The sequence below is a fragment of the Pocillopora damicornis genome, chromosome 6 (genome assembly GCF_964200805.1).
Source record: "Pocillopora damicornis chromosome 6, jaPocDami1.2, whole genome shotgun sequence".
NCBI lineage: Eukaryota > Metazoa > Cnidaria > Anthozoa > Scleractinia > Pocilloporidae > Pocillopora > Pocillopora damicornis.
The window spans coordinates 25,154,889-25,174,537 of NC_142675.1; the positions used below are offsets into that span (position 1 = coordinate 25,154,889).

Consider the following 19,649-nt stretch of genomic DNA (forward strand, 5'->3'; position numbering starts at 1 on the left):
CGCCGGCTCATTCTTTCTCTTCGGGTCGACATCTCGGCTTCTGAGTTACTGAGTGAGTGGAGATTGAAATCTTCTTCCATCGTCGTACATTTTCAGTTATTTCCTATTTTTACGCAACTGAAACTTATTTTATATACTACTTCCATTCTCTGTCTGTTCAAGTTTAGAAAAAAAATGCATATCACTTGATGTTTTGTTTCTTCGTATGTAGTATGTATGCAGTATGGCTGCCTTATTTTCGAATGACGATTACTTTCCTTGACGTTAACTGTTTTGATCGGTTTATTTCAGGTAACTAGAAGATTTAAAATGTCACAACCTACACGGTAAGTTCATCTTTAATGTATGCCCATGCTTATGTTTATCTAAGATTTTGAGGTAAAGTTAAGAAATGCTAAATTTTTAGATTTAGCTTTGTAGTAGATTTCGAGTATAATTTGTTACTGTCTGATTATGAGCAGAATTTTCATCGATTTCATCACTAGCTAACCGATGCTTACTACTTAAGGGTAGCATCCGTTATGTATGTTAATATCAGTTTGAAAGAATATCGCAATCACATTTTCACACAGAAAAACTTAAACAGTATTTGGACTCATTCCCTATTTCGTGATACAATCCTTTTTGCCAAATTGCAAAATAATCCTATCCAGTTAAAGCCTAAAATAGCACAGACACTGGTGTCTATAAAACCTTGTGTATGACTATAGTGAGAATATAATGTGTTTGTAAGAATTGTTGAATACGAAAATCATTTCTTTCTACCTCTGCATTTCGGGTTTGGAGCTCTTCACTCGAAAGTGATTTTAAGGTTTTTATCACTCATAGTTGGCAGTCAATCTTAAAACTTCTTGATAAGCTCTGTGTTTTATTCTTATCAATGAATGTTGTATTTTTTGTTTTTTGATCTGATACTTCTGGGAGCGAAAGGGTTGTGACATTAAGATGAGAAGCCTTCCTATCAGAGCACTTTTGTTTTTATATTTTAGCCTGTATACAAAAGGCATTGTCCTTGGCTACAAGAGAGGCTTGCGTAATCAGCAACCAAACACCTCCCTTCTAAGAATCAAAGGAGTAGCTGCCAAGAATGAAACAGATTTCTACCTTGGCAAACGTGTTGCCTTTATCTACCGTGCCAAAAGAAAGTCAGTAGCCAAGGGAGATAAGAAAGCCAGTAAAGTGCGAGTAATGTGGGGAAAGATCACAAGACCTCATGGAAACAGTGGTGTTGTACGAGCAAAGTTCAGGCATAACCTTCCACCTAAAGCAATGGGTGCTACTGTTAGAGTGGTAAGCTATTTTTTCAAAATAATACCTTAGACGTTTGAGATCCAATGAGTGATTCTCCTCACTGACTGCAGTACATACCTTGTAAATAACACAGGAGAATTTGGTCTTTTAAAGTAACCTCTGGAAGTTGAAAGGCTAAGGCTCTCTTCACATTCGCAATTTATTTGATAGTCATCAAACAGAGATAATTCTTTTTTCTATTTTTCTTAAATATTAAAAATTCTCACTGTGTATTAGAGTGTGTCTATGAATAAAGCTGAATAAAGTGAAAACACTCTTATCCTCAACAAGTCATTCAGATTGATCAGTTATTGAGCCTACTTAGTGGAACAGCTTCAAAACTTTGCCTGTAAAACCACAACAGATATTTCACTGGTGGCTATCATGAAATTCATGTATACACTAGGCAAATCTATGGAAAAGTATGTGGTTTGAAAAAAATTCAAATTTATTGTAATGTGGCTTAGGTTAACTTAGTCAATCAAGGAAAATTTTGAAGTTCTGAGCTGTGACGAAATATATGTTTCTGTGAAATGCTGATTTATTAATTCAGCATTCTTGATGTTTAACTACACTTGAACAGAGCTCAGAATATTTAATTCTCTTATAGCATTATAAATTTCTTGGAATTTTCTTATCAGGACTAGTCCAGGTAATGATTTGTATGACAGAGAAGTATCTGACAAATCTTATGTATTGTCTTTCTTTCTGTTCACAGATGTTGTACCCTTCAAGGATTTAAGTTGAATTCTTGTGCTCTACAGTTGTACAAATAAAATCCCTTCATAACATATTTAAGTTGTGAATGGTTGTTGTTGTTGTTGTTTTGTTTTGGTTTTTTTGCTTTTCACCACTTTGTAACCTATTGGAAAGAGAACTCTGTACTTCCTTTGAGTACTACATTGCAATGCCACTCAAACTATCAATGTATTTTGTCACCTAACAATCTGTTACCATAATAGAATAATGTCATCTGGAAATTGAATTTGTTGTATAGAAAAAGCATTTTAAAAGAAATTGTGGAATCCCTGGAGAATGGCAGTATGAAACTTATGCACTAATGTAAAGGGGCTCATCAACACCCTGTTTAATCGCCTAGAAGAAAATTTCTCTTTTAGGGGTGGGGGGTTAGGGTAATTGTCTCTTTACACTCACACAATGATAATAGTTGGAGGCAATTCACTAGGCCAAATTAGGAAAATGAGACTTGCTTGGCTCAGACAACAACCCCTTAATGAGGAAATAGTTCACAAGAAAAATAACGTGTGTCAGTTCGTTTTTTCCGGTCTCTGGAAATATGGTGAAATGTAAGATGGTATAATGGTGGTAATGCACGAATAGGATGCAATCGGAGAATATGATACATTTGTTCCCCTTTTTGAAATCTCCAGTGTAAGTTATGGGCTAATACTCGTCAAGTTCCAAGAACACTGACCTTCGACTTAAGGCGAATTACAGAACTATTCTTGTGAATCAAATTCTTGGTTCGCCCTTTCCCTTGTTTTAGAGCTGAGTCATGTATCTGCCTCATTTCAAGTTGCAATTGTCTGCCTTTTCCCTTGCGATGAGAATTCTTCCGTCATAACTAAGACAATTGATGACGTATGTGACGACACAATCATAATTTGACATCATAAGCGCAAATTTCCGCGCGCAGCGCTACCAGTCGAACGGTCTCGCCAGATAATTAAGCCTTTTTGAAGAAAACATGTAGCATTTTTTTAGCAGCGGAAACCCTTGTGGGGTTCACACAGTGATTGACAACATGATCACCAACATTTCCTTACAGAGGTGCAAGTTTTTGAAACTCTGAAACATTTCCTTCCGAGCACACTATGTCTCGAAGATACGAATTCGCCATGCAGAAACATGGTAAAGGGCAGAGGAGAAAACCAAAAGAAAAGCTTCAGCTCAACAAACTTGATCTCCAGGCGTTACCGTTACTCAAAGACCAACGGGAATCCGAGTATGAGGCCAGCTGGAGAAAAGACCTGTTGTCACCAGAGGAAAAGGAGGAAGACCTAGCGACAGCTACTAAGAGTGAGAGTGATCTTCCGTTAACAGTGCATGCAGTGGGAATAGGAAAACAGAAGTCTAATGACTACATCGAGCAGGAGTTTAGCGGCATCACTGATAGAATATCAAAGGTAAAATATCACGAATAAAGGGTGGAGAGGGGAGGGGAGGGGAAATAAGCTTCTGACGAAACTGTGGCGCTGCGTCGGTAGGCAGAATAACAAGATAATTTGATTTTATCGACTGGGTTGGCAGTGTAAATTGTCCGCCGTAAAGAGTTTCTAAAGCTGATCATCCCAGCGTTAGCCCTTCGTCAGAGCGAGGGACATGTATTTGATTCGTAGGTTAAGAAGCTGTAGGCAAAAGTTCCCCTGGGGAGGGAGAGTAAAATCTGTGGGATGATAGATGTAGAGATTTTTGAGACTACACTTTGAATGATAGGCCAAGCTCACATTTGATTTAGCCTCGATAAATACCATTATCCTTGTTTGATAAGTAAACTGTAAGATGTTTTAAAAAAAAAAAAATTTCTGATTAATTATACCGCTTAAAAAGTATGGTGACGATTTTCTTGTCGTTTAATCCTTTAAGAGTTACTCGATAAGATGATCAAAATATTTTTAAAAAACATTCTTAGACGAGTCAGCATTTGTAGTTAAGACCGCGTGATCTCCTGGAGGTCGCTTTCTAGAAAATAGACGTCATATGTTCGATTCAGACAAATTTTAATGTTTGAGAATTGGTTTTTTATCTTTCAGTTGCTAACGGAATACGAATCCATGTACGATGACAAAGATCCAAAGGTAAAGCCTATGAAACAAGAAACGTTTCGCTTTACACCCTAACATCAGTATCCATATCTTTCATACTCTTCTCTATATTTCTCCTTTGGGACTGACTCGGACAATTTGTTTAACAATTTTCGACCATTTCCGATATTCTCACGATCTTAATGAATGATTCAGGAGTATTACTTTAAGAAGAAATAAGATGCTGATAACTCTTGGAACTTGAACGGTTAAGTTTGATTAGAGTAAGCCGCGTGCATAAAATTGTAAACTAGATTATCAGGAAGCATTTCTCGTTATAACCTAAGGAATTACAAATCTGAAAGGTCTCGTAAGGAATGGGAAGGCTCTGAGCTTGGCACAAGTGTTATAAACAACAAGAAGCACAGGATACCCAGCATCGCCTTAACCAAAGATACGCCTAGCGTCATCCTGTAATCTTTAACAACTTTATAAAAGTCAAAGAAAGTCGAGTTTTTTTAAGTTAAATTTTTAGCTTTCTTTTTTTCACTTTGTTACTCGTGTGTGTGTGTCCGCTAATGGTAGCCTCAAGGAGGTTTGATCGCAAGCAGTGTGTCATCTTTTTGTCTCCTCAGGGATATAGCGCCACGCAGGAGCATCTCAGCGGCCAAGTATTGCACCCTTCTCTTTGCTCTTGTTAAAATTATCTTTCGTTCTTCATGTCATAAATTATCTGCCAGGATTGCGTTTTTCAACGGGCTATCACCAGTAGAACGGAAATAAACTGACCCATTAGACGTAGAATGTAGAGGTGATAGCACTCCCTGATTCCATTCCACAACATCGCCTGAGAAACAAATATTAATATTTCAAAAAAATCATCTGAAATTGAATTTGTCTGATCCTCATAATGACGAGAAAAACTACCACACTGAAGTATCTAAGAATCTAAAACGCATCCAATTTCAAAACGCTGATTTGACACATTTTTTTTTTATTAAGATTGCCATGGAAAGTTTGTTAAGTGATTACAAAACTTTGTGTGACGAAAGAGAAGAGGTAAGTTCACCACAAAACTGAGTAAAGATAATCTACAGTTTAATTGTGGTTTAACATCCGCTGCGTGTTATTAAACCGTAAGCTCGCCTGCTTACGTAGCAGATTCACGCACATTGATATTCATAATTCTTAGTACTGATAAAGCTCACAAAATTTGGAGCACAATTTTCTAGAACTGTTTCAACGTTACTTGGATAGTCAATGCGTGCAAAAAGGAGAGAGACAAAACAATTCTAACATGACGGTTCATCTTAGCATTTTTTCTCCCCGCGTTTCCCCGCAAGCCACCTAATGTCACAAATCAAGGAAACTTTCTTTGGTGGATATATTTAACCTCTAACGACAACGATCATCGACAGTAGAAGCTAATTTTGCTTTATTCATTGCAGTTACTAAATTCCCTTCAAGATGTAAGTATTATCCTTTTGTTCTCGTCCTGTTGCACTGCTTTTTATGGCTGCGTAAACATCCTACCCGAAGCTGCAGGCGGCACACCGATGTTATGGTCTACATCGGGAATTTTTTACGGCATTTTAACTTGCCATTACGGAAGGCAATTTACTTGTCGTGTGAAGCGGTGTTGACTTACTTTTTATTCTCGGCTCATTTTTCTACAGTCGCTTGAATTTGACGAGGAAGAAATCTTAAATGAGGTAACTTTTAGGTTTTGTTTGTTTAGTGTTCACTTATATTTCTTACTCTCCATGACTGAGTCTCAATCCAACGGAACAATACCCGGGAATATGTGACTTGGATTGGAGGATGTTGCTTGTGATTCGGTTATTGTAGTAAATGTTATGTGTATCTTTGTTACAGCTGGAGGCGATGAGCAAAAAAGATCAAACAATAGACATGGAGGGCACACAGCGAGCAATTCAGTATGTGAACTGTAAACTATTTTCCTCGCGAACAGCGAAGAGGCGGAGAGGGAATGTGTGGCTGGTGCTAGTGGCAGAACCTTATATATGGATGTCTGAAATGTTCTAAACCCTCCCCTCCCCCAGAAAAGTAAACACGAAGAAATAAACTTTATTTGAATTACGAGTAAAAACTGCAGCCACCTAGGCCCCCTCATTGCTCCGCCGTTCTTTATGCTAATCCCAGTATAAGATTCTGCAGTCTGTTTTAACCCAGTTGCTAAGTTACACGTTAATTCATGCTCTCATGTTGTTTATCCTCTTTTTGTTTTACAGGGAAACGTTCCAAACTGTGAAAGACACTACCACCAAATTGGAGAAACTCAACAAAAGGATGATTGATGAATCGAAAAAAGGAGAAGCTACTAGGGCCTTAGTGGAGTATGTTTGGCTCCATATCTGCACCATAAGCTCTAAATAAGTATTTCGCCGGCTCTCTATGCTAAGTTTGTTTTCTCAAGGTGTAGATACTATGGTCTCCTCTTCTGGAACAAATTTTCCCTTCCTCAACTCACCTAACGCCCTCTCAGTCCAACCAAACGTTCTTATTATTTTCATTCCGTTATTATGTTACCTTATCAGATGTACCATTTGTTTGTCAATAATCATCTGGGGAAAAAAAATCAGGCCTAAAAAATTCAGAATTCGAACCCAGGCCTCTCAGATGCTAGTTGGAAGTTACTACCAACTAAGCAAGGAATTCACACAATAGTAATGAGTCGAATCTTGGATGATTCTTTGTTCAAGGATGTCTGAATGTTGTCCTACTGCCTTGTTGAAGGCCTCATTCGAACTGCAATATTGCTAATCAAATTTCTATCAAATATAGACATATGTGTGTCTTAATACATTATTTCGTTTTTGTTCATAACTCTCCAACAATCGGAGGGTCGCTTTTCACGTGAAGCTAAAATCATGATCATCCTAGGAGTGAGTTTCTCTTTTTTCCAGAGAAAAGAGACAGTTGGAACGGGAGCTGCAGATTCACAAAAGGATGGCCACGCAACAAAGGAAGGAACTTTTCTCAAGTAATTAGGACTCAAAAATTTCATTTGTGGCAAAAATAATTGCGAGGCAAAAGCCTCCATCTTTCCTGGTCAATGTTCGAGGGTAGATAACACTGTAGTGAAAGAAAAACTCTAGAATAAATACGTTGATCCCATTGTTATCGTATGAACTTGTATTTTAATTGTTTGCTCTGTCAACTCAGAATCTCTTTTTTTGCGAGATCTTTTCTAGCTAGATTTTCTCTGGCGAGAGTTTTCACGAAAGGCAAATTTTCGTTTATTAGTACTTCAACAAAGGTCGCTCTTTCGAATTTTTATAAATTTATTATACTGATTCAGTCAGAAATTTGTCCGAATGTCTTCGAGATGACCTTAGCAGGGGAAATGTCAACGATCTCCCAAAGTCAGTCCTCCTTCAGATCCTCCGAAGATAGCTTAAACCATAAGTTCTGGATTCTTCAGTGTAACCTTTACAGTGGATAAACTTTCTGTGTAGTAATCAGCCATCCATGAATCTATGAGAGCTGGTATTTTGCCTTGCGAAGTCACAGGGTATCGGGGTTTCGTAATGGTGTTTCTTTTATTATTACAGGAAGGCAAAGCGTTCGAAATGAGACACAACAATGGAAACTTTTGGCTGGTGAAATGGTTGAAATACTACACATGGTGCGAAACGATGGGAAGTTAGGTAAAACTGAGGGGAACTGACCCCTTTTGTTCACTTTTTTCTATCACAATCTTCAGATATTTGAAGGATAACAAACACACTTGCCTCCATTTGACGGGAAAGCATGCTCGTATAGTTGTCCTCATACATTGTCTGTTCCTCGAAGCTCACAGTTTTCGTGTGTGTTCGCAGCTCGGATCAGATAATGTCCTCAGCAAATATCCGTGCATACTTTCTGGCCAAATGGCTATTGTTTGTATATTATCATAATTATCATCTCTGTCATTTTTTTATCATTATTATTATTATTATTATTATTATTATTATTATTATTATTACTATTCTTAGTGTTATTATTATTGTTGTTACCATTTTTATTAGTTTTATTACTACATTGAGACTGTAGACCTCAATGATTATCCTGCTTCATTTTTTCATAGATAAGGAATCCTTAGAAAAGGAACTTCAAAAAATCGTGGCGACTCTTAACGATCAAAATGAGTACATCGAGAAGTAAGTATTTACACAGGAAAGCCAAGCTCTTGGAGCAGGACTTATGGTCACTACTGTGGCTTATGCTTTGTCAGTTCAAGAATGTCCGACTGATACTTCGTAGTGTCACCTATAGCGGTATCAAAATGCCTCAAGAAAAATGAACTAAATTTAATCTTGGCAATACTAGCGCAATTTGGTAGCAACTTAGGGAAGAATCAGCACTTCAGCCAAGTGAGCCGCACCGACGGAGCTAATCGTGGTTCCCGTTGCATGAAGGGACTGGGAGTATTTTTACTTCCCCTACGATGAGATGGCGGGATGGTAGTTCATCTGAGATTTCCCTTCATCTCCCCCCCCCCCCCCCCGAAGTATTTTTTTGTTTCAGGTTTCCCTTAAAATTCGCCTGTATAATTAGACTCCTAGGTGGAGGGACACAAACAGGGCAAAGTGTCTCGCCCAAGACCACAAGACCATAAACCTAACAGGCCTCGAACCCAGACCTCTCAGCCAAATCCAGCTGGCTAATTGTTGGGCCACTATTTCTCTCTGTAAAGAGTATCCAGCTTACAGAGCAGTTTGTACGGTCATGTGAGATACCCCAATCTCAAAACCGCGATCTAGAATTTCAGATTGTGGTTCCGCTCCGCGTTGAAAGAGAAACACGTACAACCTTTCAGTTTGATTTAGATCTTCACTTTCAGTTAATCTATGACCGTCTTTTAATTCCAGCTTGAAAAAAGACATCAGCAAACACGAAAAAGTAAGTACGAAAACAAGTTGAATCAAATAAAATCTCTCAACGTTTTAGGAATTCTCTTAGATTTTTGCCATAAGAAAAAAATTGTTTGCAAAACAGTTATGTAAGAGACATCTTTCTGAGAGCAGGAACATCTGCAATTTTCCCAATACAACGAATACATTTAAACGCGTATTCGGCTACCTTATCAATTATTATTTATTCATTAATCTGTTTATGCAGAGCCAGAAGAACCTCGAGAAAGATAAAACTCGTATATACAATGACAAGATTTCAGTTGAGGGCCAACTGGAAAAAAAGCAGATTGAACTGAAGCAGTGTAAACAGGTTGGCAATGTTCTTATTAGCCTCCGCCCTTCATGCTGATTACCCATACCCGACCCCATACCCGAGAATTGGTGTACGCATGCGTAATGCCACTCAAACTTTGTTTTATCGGAAATATTCTGCTCATGCGTAATTATGTTTACGATCGCACATGCATGTGAGGGAGCAAATCGCTTCCCTAGGCTTCAAGAGGGTGATTCCTAAAAATAATTTTGAACAAAAAAAAAAACAGGCAAAGGAAAATCAACACAATTATTGACCTGTCTGTGTTTCTGTTCATATTGCAGCATCTTCGCAGATTTCTCGCCGAAAAAAAAGACAATATTAAAATCAGTGAAGCAGTAATTGACCAGACCGAGGAAACAGAGGAGGTGAGAATCCTGTACCATAATCTGTGGATACAAGACAAATGTTTAAAATTAAAAGTTTTTTGAGTGGCTCTCCGATAAGTAGCACTCGCTTACGCTTGGTCCGTCGCCCACGTAAAGAGTAAATTGCTCATTTCCTGCAAGATGATTGGTTCATTTTGTCTAAGAGATCTAGACATCGATGACATTAGTGGCAACCGATAGATTAAAATTTTTTTCATGTCATTTTCTGCCAATGATGGTTTCATAGCGTGAAGAACGCTTTTTTGCTCATTTTTCCGGCCTTAATTATTTTTTGTGGCCACGGCATAAAAATAGATTAAGATTTGTTTAAATATGTCAATCAGCTGGAGGAAAACTGCGCACCAGTCGCTATATCTTAAATTTTGCGTTTGTTTGTGTGGAAAACTTTTCATTTGTATCAAGAAAAGTTCCGAGAAGTCAAAAACTGATTCCTTGGAAAAGATGAATATAGCCTTGATTTTTTAAATCAGATCATTTTTTTTTTTCTCCAGTTGCTTCCTTTGCAGACGAAATCCATTACAGGTTCAAGCGAGGATTTTGCCTCGACTGATATACTGCAGGCTCAAGTGAGAGACGCGCGGAATGTGGCGCAGAAACTTGAAAAGGCGAGTGCCGAGATTTCAGCTTTCCTCAAAACTGGGATTCGGGGAAGTGAAATGTTTAAATATATCTCATTATCACAATGTTTTTAATTCTTCGTTACAGGAAAACAAAGAACTGCAAAGAAAGTTGGAATCTTTAGATGGTAACAGAAAGGTCTGAAGAACTCTTTTTGTATGATGATTGAAACTAATTTTTAATGTTTGATAACTATGGTCATAGGCAATGAAAATATGAAATTGAACTCAGTGATCGATGACAGAAATTTCTGGTTTTGTTAATTTTAAAAGCCTTTTAAAGAAACTGATCCATCGAGTGAGGTCGAAAACATTCAGACTGAACCTTCTGCTGCGGAGTGTCCCAACTGCTCCTCTTACAGAGACCAGTTGATCAGTCAGTTACAACAGATAACGGAGAAGGAACAAGAAATCACGCGCACTAAACAAGAGTTGAATAAATTAAGATCGCGGCCGCGTACTTCTAAGAAAAAGGTATCTATAACAAATAAATCCTTGGAAATTTGTAAGACCTCAAATTATACTGCTTATGCCATGTAATGAGTTTTCAACATGTCTCGTGTAGATAGCAAACTTGGTCCATTGTTTTTTAAGGACAATACCACCTCTGCAAAATCTGAATTGACGACTTCTAAGGAAGAGGTATCTATAACAATAAATCCTTGGAAATTTGTAAGATCTTAACTTATACAGCATGTGCCGTGTAATAAGTTTCAGCATGTCTCGTGTAGATAGCAAACTTGGTCCATTGTTTTTTAAGGACAATACCACCTCTACAAAATCTGAATTGACGCCGGCTGAAGCGCAGGCAAAAATACGGTCTAAAAAGACATCAACCACAAAAGGTATTCAACTTTTGTCACTTATAATATATACGACTGTAATACCGCTAACATATCTGCAAGCTGCGGGCGAACTGAAAGCAAATACACGGAATTTGAAAACTTTTCCCGCGTTCATGAAATATTGCTTATGTGAGCAAAGTATGCGCATCAGTGATTTGCTGCTGTGCACTGCACTTTGTTGATAATGTCCAAAGCCCTCACAATGCTCATTTCTCTTTTAAAAAAACAGCCGTGAATCCAACCCAGATCTCATCCGAAAACGATACAGGGTCTAGTATGGAAGAAATAGAGGAGGATCAATCAGAGCCGGGCGGACAGAAAAAAAACAAGACGGCTAGAAGGAGCAAAAAGTCAAGGAAACGGAAAGAGGAAGAAGAGGAACTGCCACTCGACGATGAAGAAGGGGATAAAAGTATCGAGGAAGAGGATGATAACGCTGCCAAACCAAGAAAGCCGGCCGACTTAAAAAGAGAGGAGGAGAGGATAGAAGTGAAATCAAGAGGACGTAACTCAGTTTTGGGTGAATGTAGGGAGGAAAAGGCTCCTTACGTGACCGTAAGAGAGGCAAAAGTGGTCACGCTCGCTAATAAAGTAAGTACTGCATGCATAATATAATAAGATTATATTGTTGGCTTTTGCACTAATATCGAAGGAATTGTCTTTTAAGGGGACTCAGACCAGTCAGTATAACCGCAAGCTGTATGAGGGCATAAGTCAGCGGCAATCTATTTCACGACCACCACCGCCGCAAGATGGTAAATCGCTGGCTGAGGCTATCGTGGCGGTAAAACCGACTAATGTCGTCGAGCAAGAAACGACCTCTGCTGTGACATTTATACAGGACGAGGTAAGATGAAGGTCTGGAACCAGTCATCGATTATTTGGTAAGAAAAATCTTAGGATACCACCTGATCCCATCTCGATACCAGGTCAGGCGTCATGAAAATATATCGATGAGAAAACCACTGCTACTGCGTCAGACCTGAGACTAACAGTTTGCAATTTGTATATTTTCATGAGCACCACACGTAAGTCAGAATAACTGCCTTGGTGGGAACAAATGACTGTCTTCGCTAGTTCACAAGGAGCAATTCACCCGAACTGTTTTTATGCTTTCTTTGTTGAACAGGTAGACCGACTTTGTGATGAAATATCTGGATTTGTCGAATACGGATATGATCTTGTTGAGCAAGGAGGTATTTTTTGTGGTTTTTGTTGTTATTGTTGTTTTGTTTTTTTTAAAGTTTTTCTCAAAAGACGAGGTTTGTCAGAATAATAATTTCTCATTTATTTCGATCAACAGCGAAGACCTTGCGAACAGTGACCGAGAAACACCTTGGTGAAAAAGAAATGGAAATATTGGAGTCCATTGATGCTGAAAATATTCCGGTAATTTGACAAACTCTTTCCCGGGACTCTTTTTCCAAGCTATCCGATGAAAGCCATGGAAACTAGACCAGGAAGTACAGACGTGAAATAATAAACTTGGTGTCAGTATGTAACCTTCATCATGTTTTCCGGGTCAATCAGCCCATTCTGTTATTTTTTTGTTTTGTTTTGGCTTTTTTTTTAATCTTAATCTTTTGTAGTCAAACCAATCGTTTTTTCAGGGAGGGGTAAAATGAGAACACAGAAAGGGAAACTAAGATGGTTGGTCTTTTACAATTTGTAGAGATGCCATCCCTGAGTTACTGTGTTCCTTGTTTTTATTGTCAGATTGATAAAGCTAGAGTAATCAGGGCTCTTGCGTCAACTGAGCAAGGTAGACTGAACAAGCTTGGAAACAAAAGAAGGCGTTCCTCATTACAATTGAAGCGAGGCGGAACCATTTCAAGGTCGTCTAAACATCAAATATCGAATGGCGAAATGACTGGAAAGGAGAAAGAAAGTATCAGCGCTGAAGTGGACAACACTCATCCTGAGGTGGTGTCCTCTGAGCAAACAATGAAGAAGGTAGAAGAGCCTGATGGCGTGACAGGAGAGAGAGACATAGCAGTCACGTCAACTGAGCAAGGCAGACTAAACAAGCTTGGGAACAAAAGGAGGCGTTCCTCATTACATTTGAAGCGGGGCGGAACCATTTCAAGGGCGTCTAAACATCAGATATCAAAAGACGAAATGACTGGAAAGGAAAGAGAAAGTATTAGCGCTGAAGCGGACAGCACTTATCCTGAGGTGGTGTCCTCTGAGCAAACAGTGCAGAAGGTAGAAGAGCATGATAGCGTGACAGGAGAGAGTATCATAGCAGCCACGAAAGAACAAGGGAATTTAGAGGTTCAAAAGGTAGACACGACTGACAAGAAAGAGCCAGGGATTCCAAACCTGCGCATTAACAATTTCTTCCTCAGTCAACTAGCCTCTGAAGAACCCGGTCAGGCTTTCGACGCAGAATTTGTCATGAAGAGTCAATGGAACACACTGAATGACATTCTTCACTTGCTCCCGCCCTACTCAAAAGTACCGAATAAAGAAAAAGTTATATCCGAGGGGTCAGCATCAGGGGCGCCGTTGAGGGAAGACCTAGTGAAGGGACAGTTGACAGTAATGGCACAACACGCTATTGATAGTAAGTGAACCATGAGTGTTTCACCACGTACACCAAGACCCCAGCATAGACTGTTAAAAAACCTCCTGTCTTTGCTCAGATCATCTACCCGAACGTGAACGAAATAACAGCCGTAAAGAGCGAGGAGGGGTGAAGGGGTGGGGGGGAAAGATATGTCCTTTTCTGGGTCGCTCGCCGCACCTTTTCCTGTTGATATAATGGCCCTGGAGTTGGCTTTGGACTAACAAGCCCCAGCGAAAACAAACCATCAGGCCCGCGGAGCCTCTAATTTGATTTCCTAATCACCTAGGGACATACAGCTGGTAATCAACAGCTCCCGTGTGAGATAACCTGTGGAGCTGGCCTAAAGTAAACAATTATTTCATTCGTTCTCGTTCGATATGGGACAATTGTACCCATCGAGCACTTGCTAGGTTCCAGTTAAATTCATGTGCTGAGCCTTCAATAATAAAAACATATTTTCTTTCACAGCGCTTCAATCGACAGCCAAGTTGGTGAACCACGAGTTACAAGATGGTGTAAGTGTAATGCAACAACTCTTAAAACGTGCTGGCTAAGTTGATGTTTTAGGTTACACGTTGGCCCATAGTTTCGTATAAGTTTGAAAGTTTGTCACCACTCTTCCTTAGTCGCATATACTATCCTACCCCACCCTGTTCATCTCGACTAAATTCCCCACGTGTGATGTTAGGTAGCGAGCCAAATCAGCCTCGACATGATGAACTCGACTTAGAGGTCTCTAGGGCTCCCCTCAAAACTCGTCGAAATGTAGTGGGCAGCGCTGAGTTGCTATCTTGTCTCAACAATTTTCCTCCCCCCATCTCTACCGAAACTTTTTAAGAGATACCTCGGTTTAAGGTACAAAAATATTCTCAGACCACGTCGCAATACATTTTTGTTCGACACGTGTTTACAGTTCCTCTTACTTTACCAGCTAAGTATTTACCAGAGGTTCTATACGCTGTGGAATGACTTAAGGGAGGTAAGAATCAATCATACTTGCAAATTTAGTGACATTTTCCCTTTTACAGCCACAAATCATTTCTTTCTGATTGGTTTGAAACTTGAGAGGGCGAGGGTTAATTTCAATAACTGAAGAATTTAAACAGAAGACAATGCTTATCAGATTCCCATAGAATGAGCGCTTTGTATTTGCATCATGGTCGTTTTCGATAGAACTTCATGGACTTTTTTTTTCATGTAATTTCTTTTTTTACTTCATAGAGTTATCGAATACAAGTTTTTTTTAAATTTTTCTTTCCATTCTTTCTTTCCTTTTTTTTCCTTAATCTTTGTTTTTTTTTCTCTTTGTTAAAGAAACGACTGTCAACTGTTGATCTTCCGAAGAGAAAAGAAGAAGTACCGATAATCGGGAGACAAGTAAGAAGTGTTGTAATAAACACAGGTCTAAGAGTAACTTAGAGTAACGTTCAGGAAATCAGGGGAAGCAACAAAGAGTCTGGGGCCAGTATGTTAGCGCTGCTTCTAAAAAAGGAAACGCCTTATCGTTTTTAGTCGTAACAAGACCATATAAATTGGGACCATTGTCTCTTCTTGGTCAGAGACAGAGAATCCCGCAAAACGTTTGCCAAATGCTCAGTTTCCGTTTCGTAACATTTCCTAGCAAATTTCCGTTTTAAAGTTTATTCGCTGAGTGAGAAGCAGCGGCGTACTCGGTTGACGAATAAAAAAATTTTTCTTTCCTTAACTGATATTTCAACAAGAGCAAATGTGTCAAGTCTAACCATCTTGTAAGGCAGACTTTTTAACGCTGCCCACTTTTGACAAGGAATTAAACGTGGGCGGATGGTTTCCATATCACCCCTTCCCCCTAACGATCTTCACGATGACTTTATTTACTCCGATCCTTATTGCATTTAAATGACCGATATGCCGAAAAGGCTGGAGATGAGTATAGATCCTTCCCGGAAAGGACGCATGCTCGCCTCTTAGCCAGTAAATAAATAGGGATTCGGATCGAGTCTGAATCTCACGTAAAGCGAAGTTTCCAATTACGACAACAGGTCAAAGAAATCTGTTTTTTTCTGCCTTTATTTTTCAGGCTCTTCCTAGGCTTGAAGAAGCAAAGGAAACCAGGTACGTAAAGATGTCATCCTCCTGTCATTTCATTTATTACACCAGCTGGAGCCTAGTGGGGAGTGGGCGTGTGGGTGGGGGTGTGTGTGCGTGCATGGGGGGGGGGGGTAGGGGTACATTAGATCTCCCTGTGAGCTTTAAGATATAACTCACTGGACACATTCCGCTTAACCCTACGGATTGAGGACTGGTTGCATAATCCGCAAATTGAAGACTGCAACATTTCCATAGTCCTCAGTAACAAGTCAAGTAAGGAGTTGCATACTGCTTGTAGCCCATTCATTGTCTATCCAAGCTCAAGTATTTTGAATTATCTTGCAGAGACAGCGAGGCTGCCATTAAACCCGAGGTACAGTGACATGGGGAAGTTCACGAAACACACTTTTATCTAATAATGCACGTCAGTAATAAGATTAATCACTGACCAATCACAACCGACTTACACTCCTTGAATCAGACAGACAGTGACATTACAGCAAAATTGACCAATCAGTTTACTTGAACTGAACTTCTAACACTCAACTGACACCTCTTTACCATAAGACTCTAATGGTGACTTCTTCTCAAGTTCACAAAACGTCAGTCACTACTACTAAAACAGTTCCTCTCAGGATTATTCTCACCCGGACAGTCATACTATATAATCCAATGGTACTCCTTGGTTGAAACCATTTACTGCAAGATCAGTATCCTTTGAAGCCGTCACTTTCTTTATTGACCCACACATATTCTCCATGCCATGAAACAAAATAACAACTGTAAAGGAGTCCATGAAACTGATGAATAACCAATAAGTTCTGATGGCCAATAGCAATGTTTTCACTAATAGAACACTGGACTGCTGCGACACAAGTTGATCGCTTAATGCTGCTTTTTTTCTGTACACTATTCAAAGCCCAGTATTTTCTTATGCTTTTCCTTGAATTTCCACCTGAAAGGGAGCTTGCAACAATATGAATCAAAAGGGAAAAGGAGTGCACAAGAAACTTTTTTCTTTGGCCTATTCACAGCCAACATAATTGTTTTGCGGTTTCTTTGGAATTTTTTTTGTTTTACTGATTAAAATACAAAGAGAATGAACCTGTAAAAAAATTCTCTACCAAGTTTTCAAACACACAAAATACATAAACTAAGTAAAGAAAGTTTGGTATAAAGAAGAACACTGACAAAATCTCTTGTTTTAGGAATCTTCCTTTTTCACACCAATTACTCCCCAAGTGTCCAGCTATCAGACTGGGGAAAGAATGCCAGTGTCCACAGTACAACTCTCTCAAGGAGGAGAGATGATGATCATTGGAGCCACGCCCAACCCCATCCCTCCTTCAGTCTCTACAACCAAGATGAAGAGGCGAGGAAAGGTTAAGAACTGGTCAAGACGAGATTTGTTACTCAAACAAAAGGAGATTATGGACAAGGTTTTACGCGTAGATGCCAGAATTGCCGATTTGAGGAACATATTTGATGGCATGGAAGAACCTCAGAGGTACTTAATCCTTATGTGCTCCATAAATGGAAAACACATCTACAAAATTACCTTCAAACAATTTCAGCACAAGTGGGCCTCAAGAGATTTTACCAAAAAAAAAATTCCCATAAGAGGCTTTTGAAAAAAAATTCAAGTACCTTTTAAATTCCTTAATTCTCCCTCCCTTTATTAATGGTTTAGTTTTCAAGTCTCTCTTTTATCAAAATTCTGTCAGTTATTTTCTCCACAGTCAGCCTTAGCTTCTCCTTGTTCTCAGTTATCAATATTACCATCTATTTAATGAGAGTGTTCTTTATCTTGCTATTCAAGATATTCTGATCTCTCAATCTCAATTATCACTCCTTCATTTCCCTTATTGTTAATATTTATTTCTCCTCATTTATCAGACATAGAGGAATACCACAAACACTATCACAAAACTTTCCCTTGCAAACACACTCTGTTGCCCTACCCTCTCTAACAAATAGTTTTCCCCTATCGACACACTCTGTTACCCAACCCTCCCTACCCCGAGTATTACAGATACAAGGAGCAGTTGGTCAATCTTCAATCAAGGTGGATGTCACAGGGGAGGCACCAAAAAGGGAAGAACAAAATGAGGCTACAAAGCTACCAGTAAGTTGAAATTTCAAATAGGTAATAATTCTTTCTTTTTTTTTAACAAAGAGGTTGCCATGAAATAATAAAGGCTTGGAGAATGGCAATGATAAAATCACAACATTTACCATAATAAGCCAGAGGTGTCACATCTGTACCACAGCAAACAAAATACCCACCAGTAACAATATGACTGATCTCTGGTGGGTAAAAAAAAGACACCATATATAACTTTAAAGATCTTTAATTTAAAAACCTTAAAAATTTTCCCGCAGATTATGAACAACTCTCTTTGGCAGAGGAGGCAGTCCATAGCAAAGTTTCCTTCACAAACTCTGCGCAAACCCTCAACACAACAACAAACAAAGCTACCTCTATTAAATATTGGTCACTTCCTAAAAGTTGAACTGTGATCAGGTCAATCAAAAGCTTTGAACCAAACACAACAGTAATACCAAAGAAAGTCAAAGGATTCAAATGAAAAAGATAGAAGTATTATCTGTCTACCAACATGACTATTCAGAAGGCATCTGATTTACTCTCAAATTCAACAAAAACTAGAGAGTTTGGCAACTAACCAAAATTCAGTCCTACAGAAACATTGTATAAGGATGGATTCAAAATTCACAGGACTTTTGAGTTATAGTTGCCTCTATGTATGTGAAGGAAATAATTCAATCCATCAGTTATTGTGCTGCCAAATGGTATAGCTGGTTTAAAAATAACTGTAAATCTACCTTTGAGTTAAAAAAAGGACTAGAGTGGAACTTTACTATTCATACTACTAATAGTATTCAAAGAGTACGTCATACATCTGACAAAGTCTCATTCAGCCATGTAACTTTCTCTACCTTGATATGAACAACACGTGATGAAGCTTCACCACCCAAATGTGAATAAACAAAGACTTTTCAAAGATGTTAGTGTTCTGTTAAGTTTCTTGTGTGTCTACTATTTGGGTCAGTATCAAACTTTTCTTTGAAAAAAAAAACAAAACCATTGAATGAAGTCCTATGAGACATGCTAACTACAGCTTGATGTGCTTTTATTCTAAGTGCAGCTTCAACACAAAGAAAATATATTTTGCACTGCTGTACCACTGTTTACTTGTAGAAAACCAAAAAGAAAAATGAATGGGTCTTCTAGAGACTCTCTAGACTGACCTGATGTGTGAACTGTCTTACCCATCAATAATGAGAAATACATTTTCCTAACTGAGAGCCTCTTTCCAGCCTGGGCCTTGTTGTTTGACCCAAAATTAAATCCAATACTGAGCTTACAACATAAAAAGAGCCTATCATACCATAACAGTTACCACTATATAAGAACTAACTGGGAAATATTTCCACACAGCCCCATACAATCAGTAACACTTTTGAGGACAATAAAGCTGTGCTTCCTGAGATAAAAGAAAACTATGTGAATTCACTGTTTGATTGAAAAATCTCGCGGTCATATTAAATGCGTTCTGAAATATATTGTTCTGGGGCAGAAAACTGACAGAAGTTTGTTATCTAATACAACCGGGAGGAAAACCTGTAAACACATGCTCACTGCGTCACAATGCAAATATTATTGAACAACCGTGAGGCAAAGCGTGACTTAGAGATGGAGAGGAGAGGAGAGGAATTTGACTTGTGCAGACCAAGATTTAGATTGCAGAATCTATATTGGAGAATTCTCAAACTGAAATTAGTCAGATTTTAGTTTCCTGAGTGTGAGGTCTTAGGTCTCATTTTTCCAGACACCCGCATACATTCCTAAG

The 19,649-nt window shown here is 38.8% G+C and overlaps 2 protein-coding genes across 2 annotated transcripts; both read left to right on the plus strand.

Annotated features, from left to right (window-relative positions):
• The first annotated feature begins 16 nt into the window (after positions 1 to 16).
• On the plus strand, positions 17 to 2,083 carry LOC113676322 (large ribosomal subunit protein eL33). The gene is made up of 4 exons (XM_027192971.2): positions 17 to 52; positions 292 to 326; positions 990 to 1,290; positions 2,009 to 2,083. The coding sequence occupies exons 2-4, from the start codon at positions 310 to 312 to the stop codon at positions 2,030 to 2,032; spliced, it is 342 nt and encodes a 113-aa protein (XP_027048772.2). The 5' UTR covers positions 17 to 52; positions 292 to 309; the 3' UTR covers positions 2,033 to 2,083.
• Positions 2,084 to 2,939: 856 nt separating this feature from the next.
• LOC113676229 (uncharacterized) lies at positions 2,940 to 18,800 on the plus strand. The gene is made up of 32 exons (XM_089210882.1): positions 2,940 to 3,437; positions 4,065 to 4,109; positions 4,691 to 4,726; positions 5,058 to 5,114; positions 5,504 to 5,524; positions 5,732 to 5,767; positions 5,931 to 5,992; positions 6,308 to 6,412; positions 6,983 to 7,059; positions 7,631 to 7,726; positions 8,146 to 8,218; positions 8,930 to 8,960; positions 9,180 to 9,284; positions 9,572 to 9,655; positions 10,168 to 10,281; positions 10,382 to 10,432; positions 10,567 to 10,767; positions 10,888 to 10,935; positions 11,054 to 11,138; positions 11,368 to 11,729; positions 11,806 to 11,985; positions 12,268 to 12,334; positions 12,442 to 12,527; positions 12,855 to 13,704; positions 14,176 to 14,222; positions 14,639 to 14,686; positions 15,022 to 15,084; positions 15,767 to 15,801; positions 16,123 to 16,150; positions 16,986 to 17,284; positions 17,674 to 17,902; positions 18,160 to 18,800. The coding sequence occupies exons 1-32, from the start codon at positions 3,126 to 3,128 to the stop codon at positions 18,295 to 18,297; spliced, it is 4,071 nt and encodes a 1,356-aa protein (XP_089067008.1). The 5' UTR covers positions 2,940 to 3,125; the 3' UTR covers positions 18,298 to 18,800.
• The last annotated feature ends 849 nt before the right edge of the window (positions 18,801 to 19,649 follow it).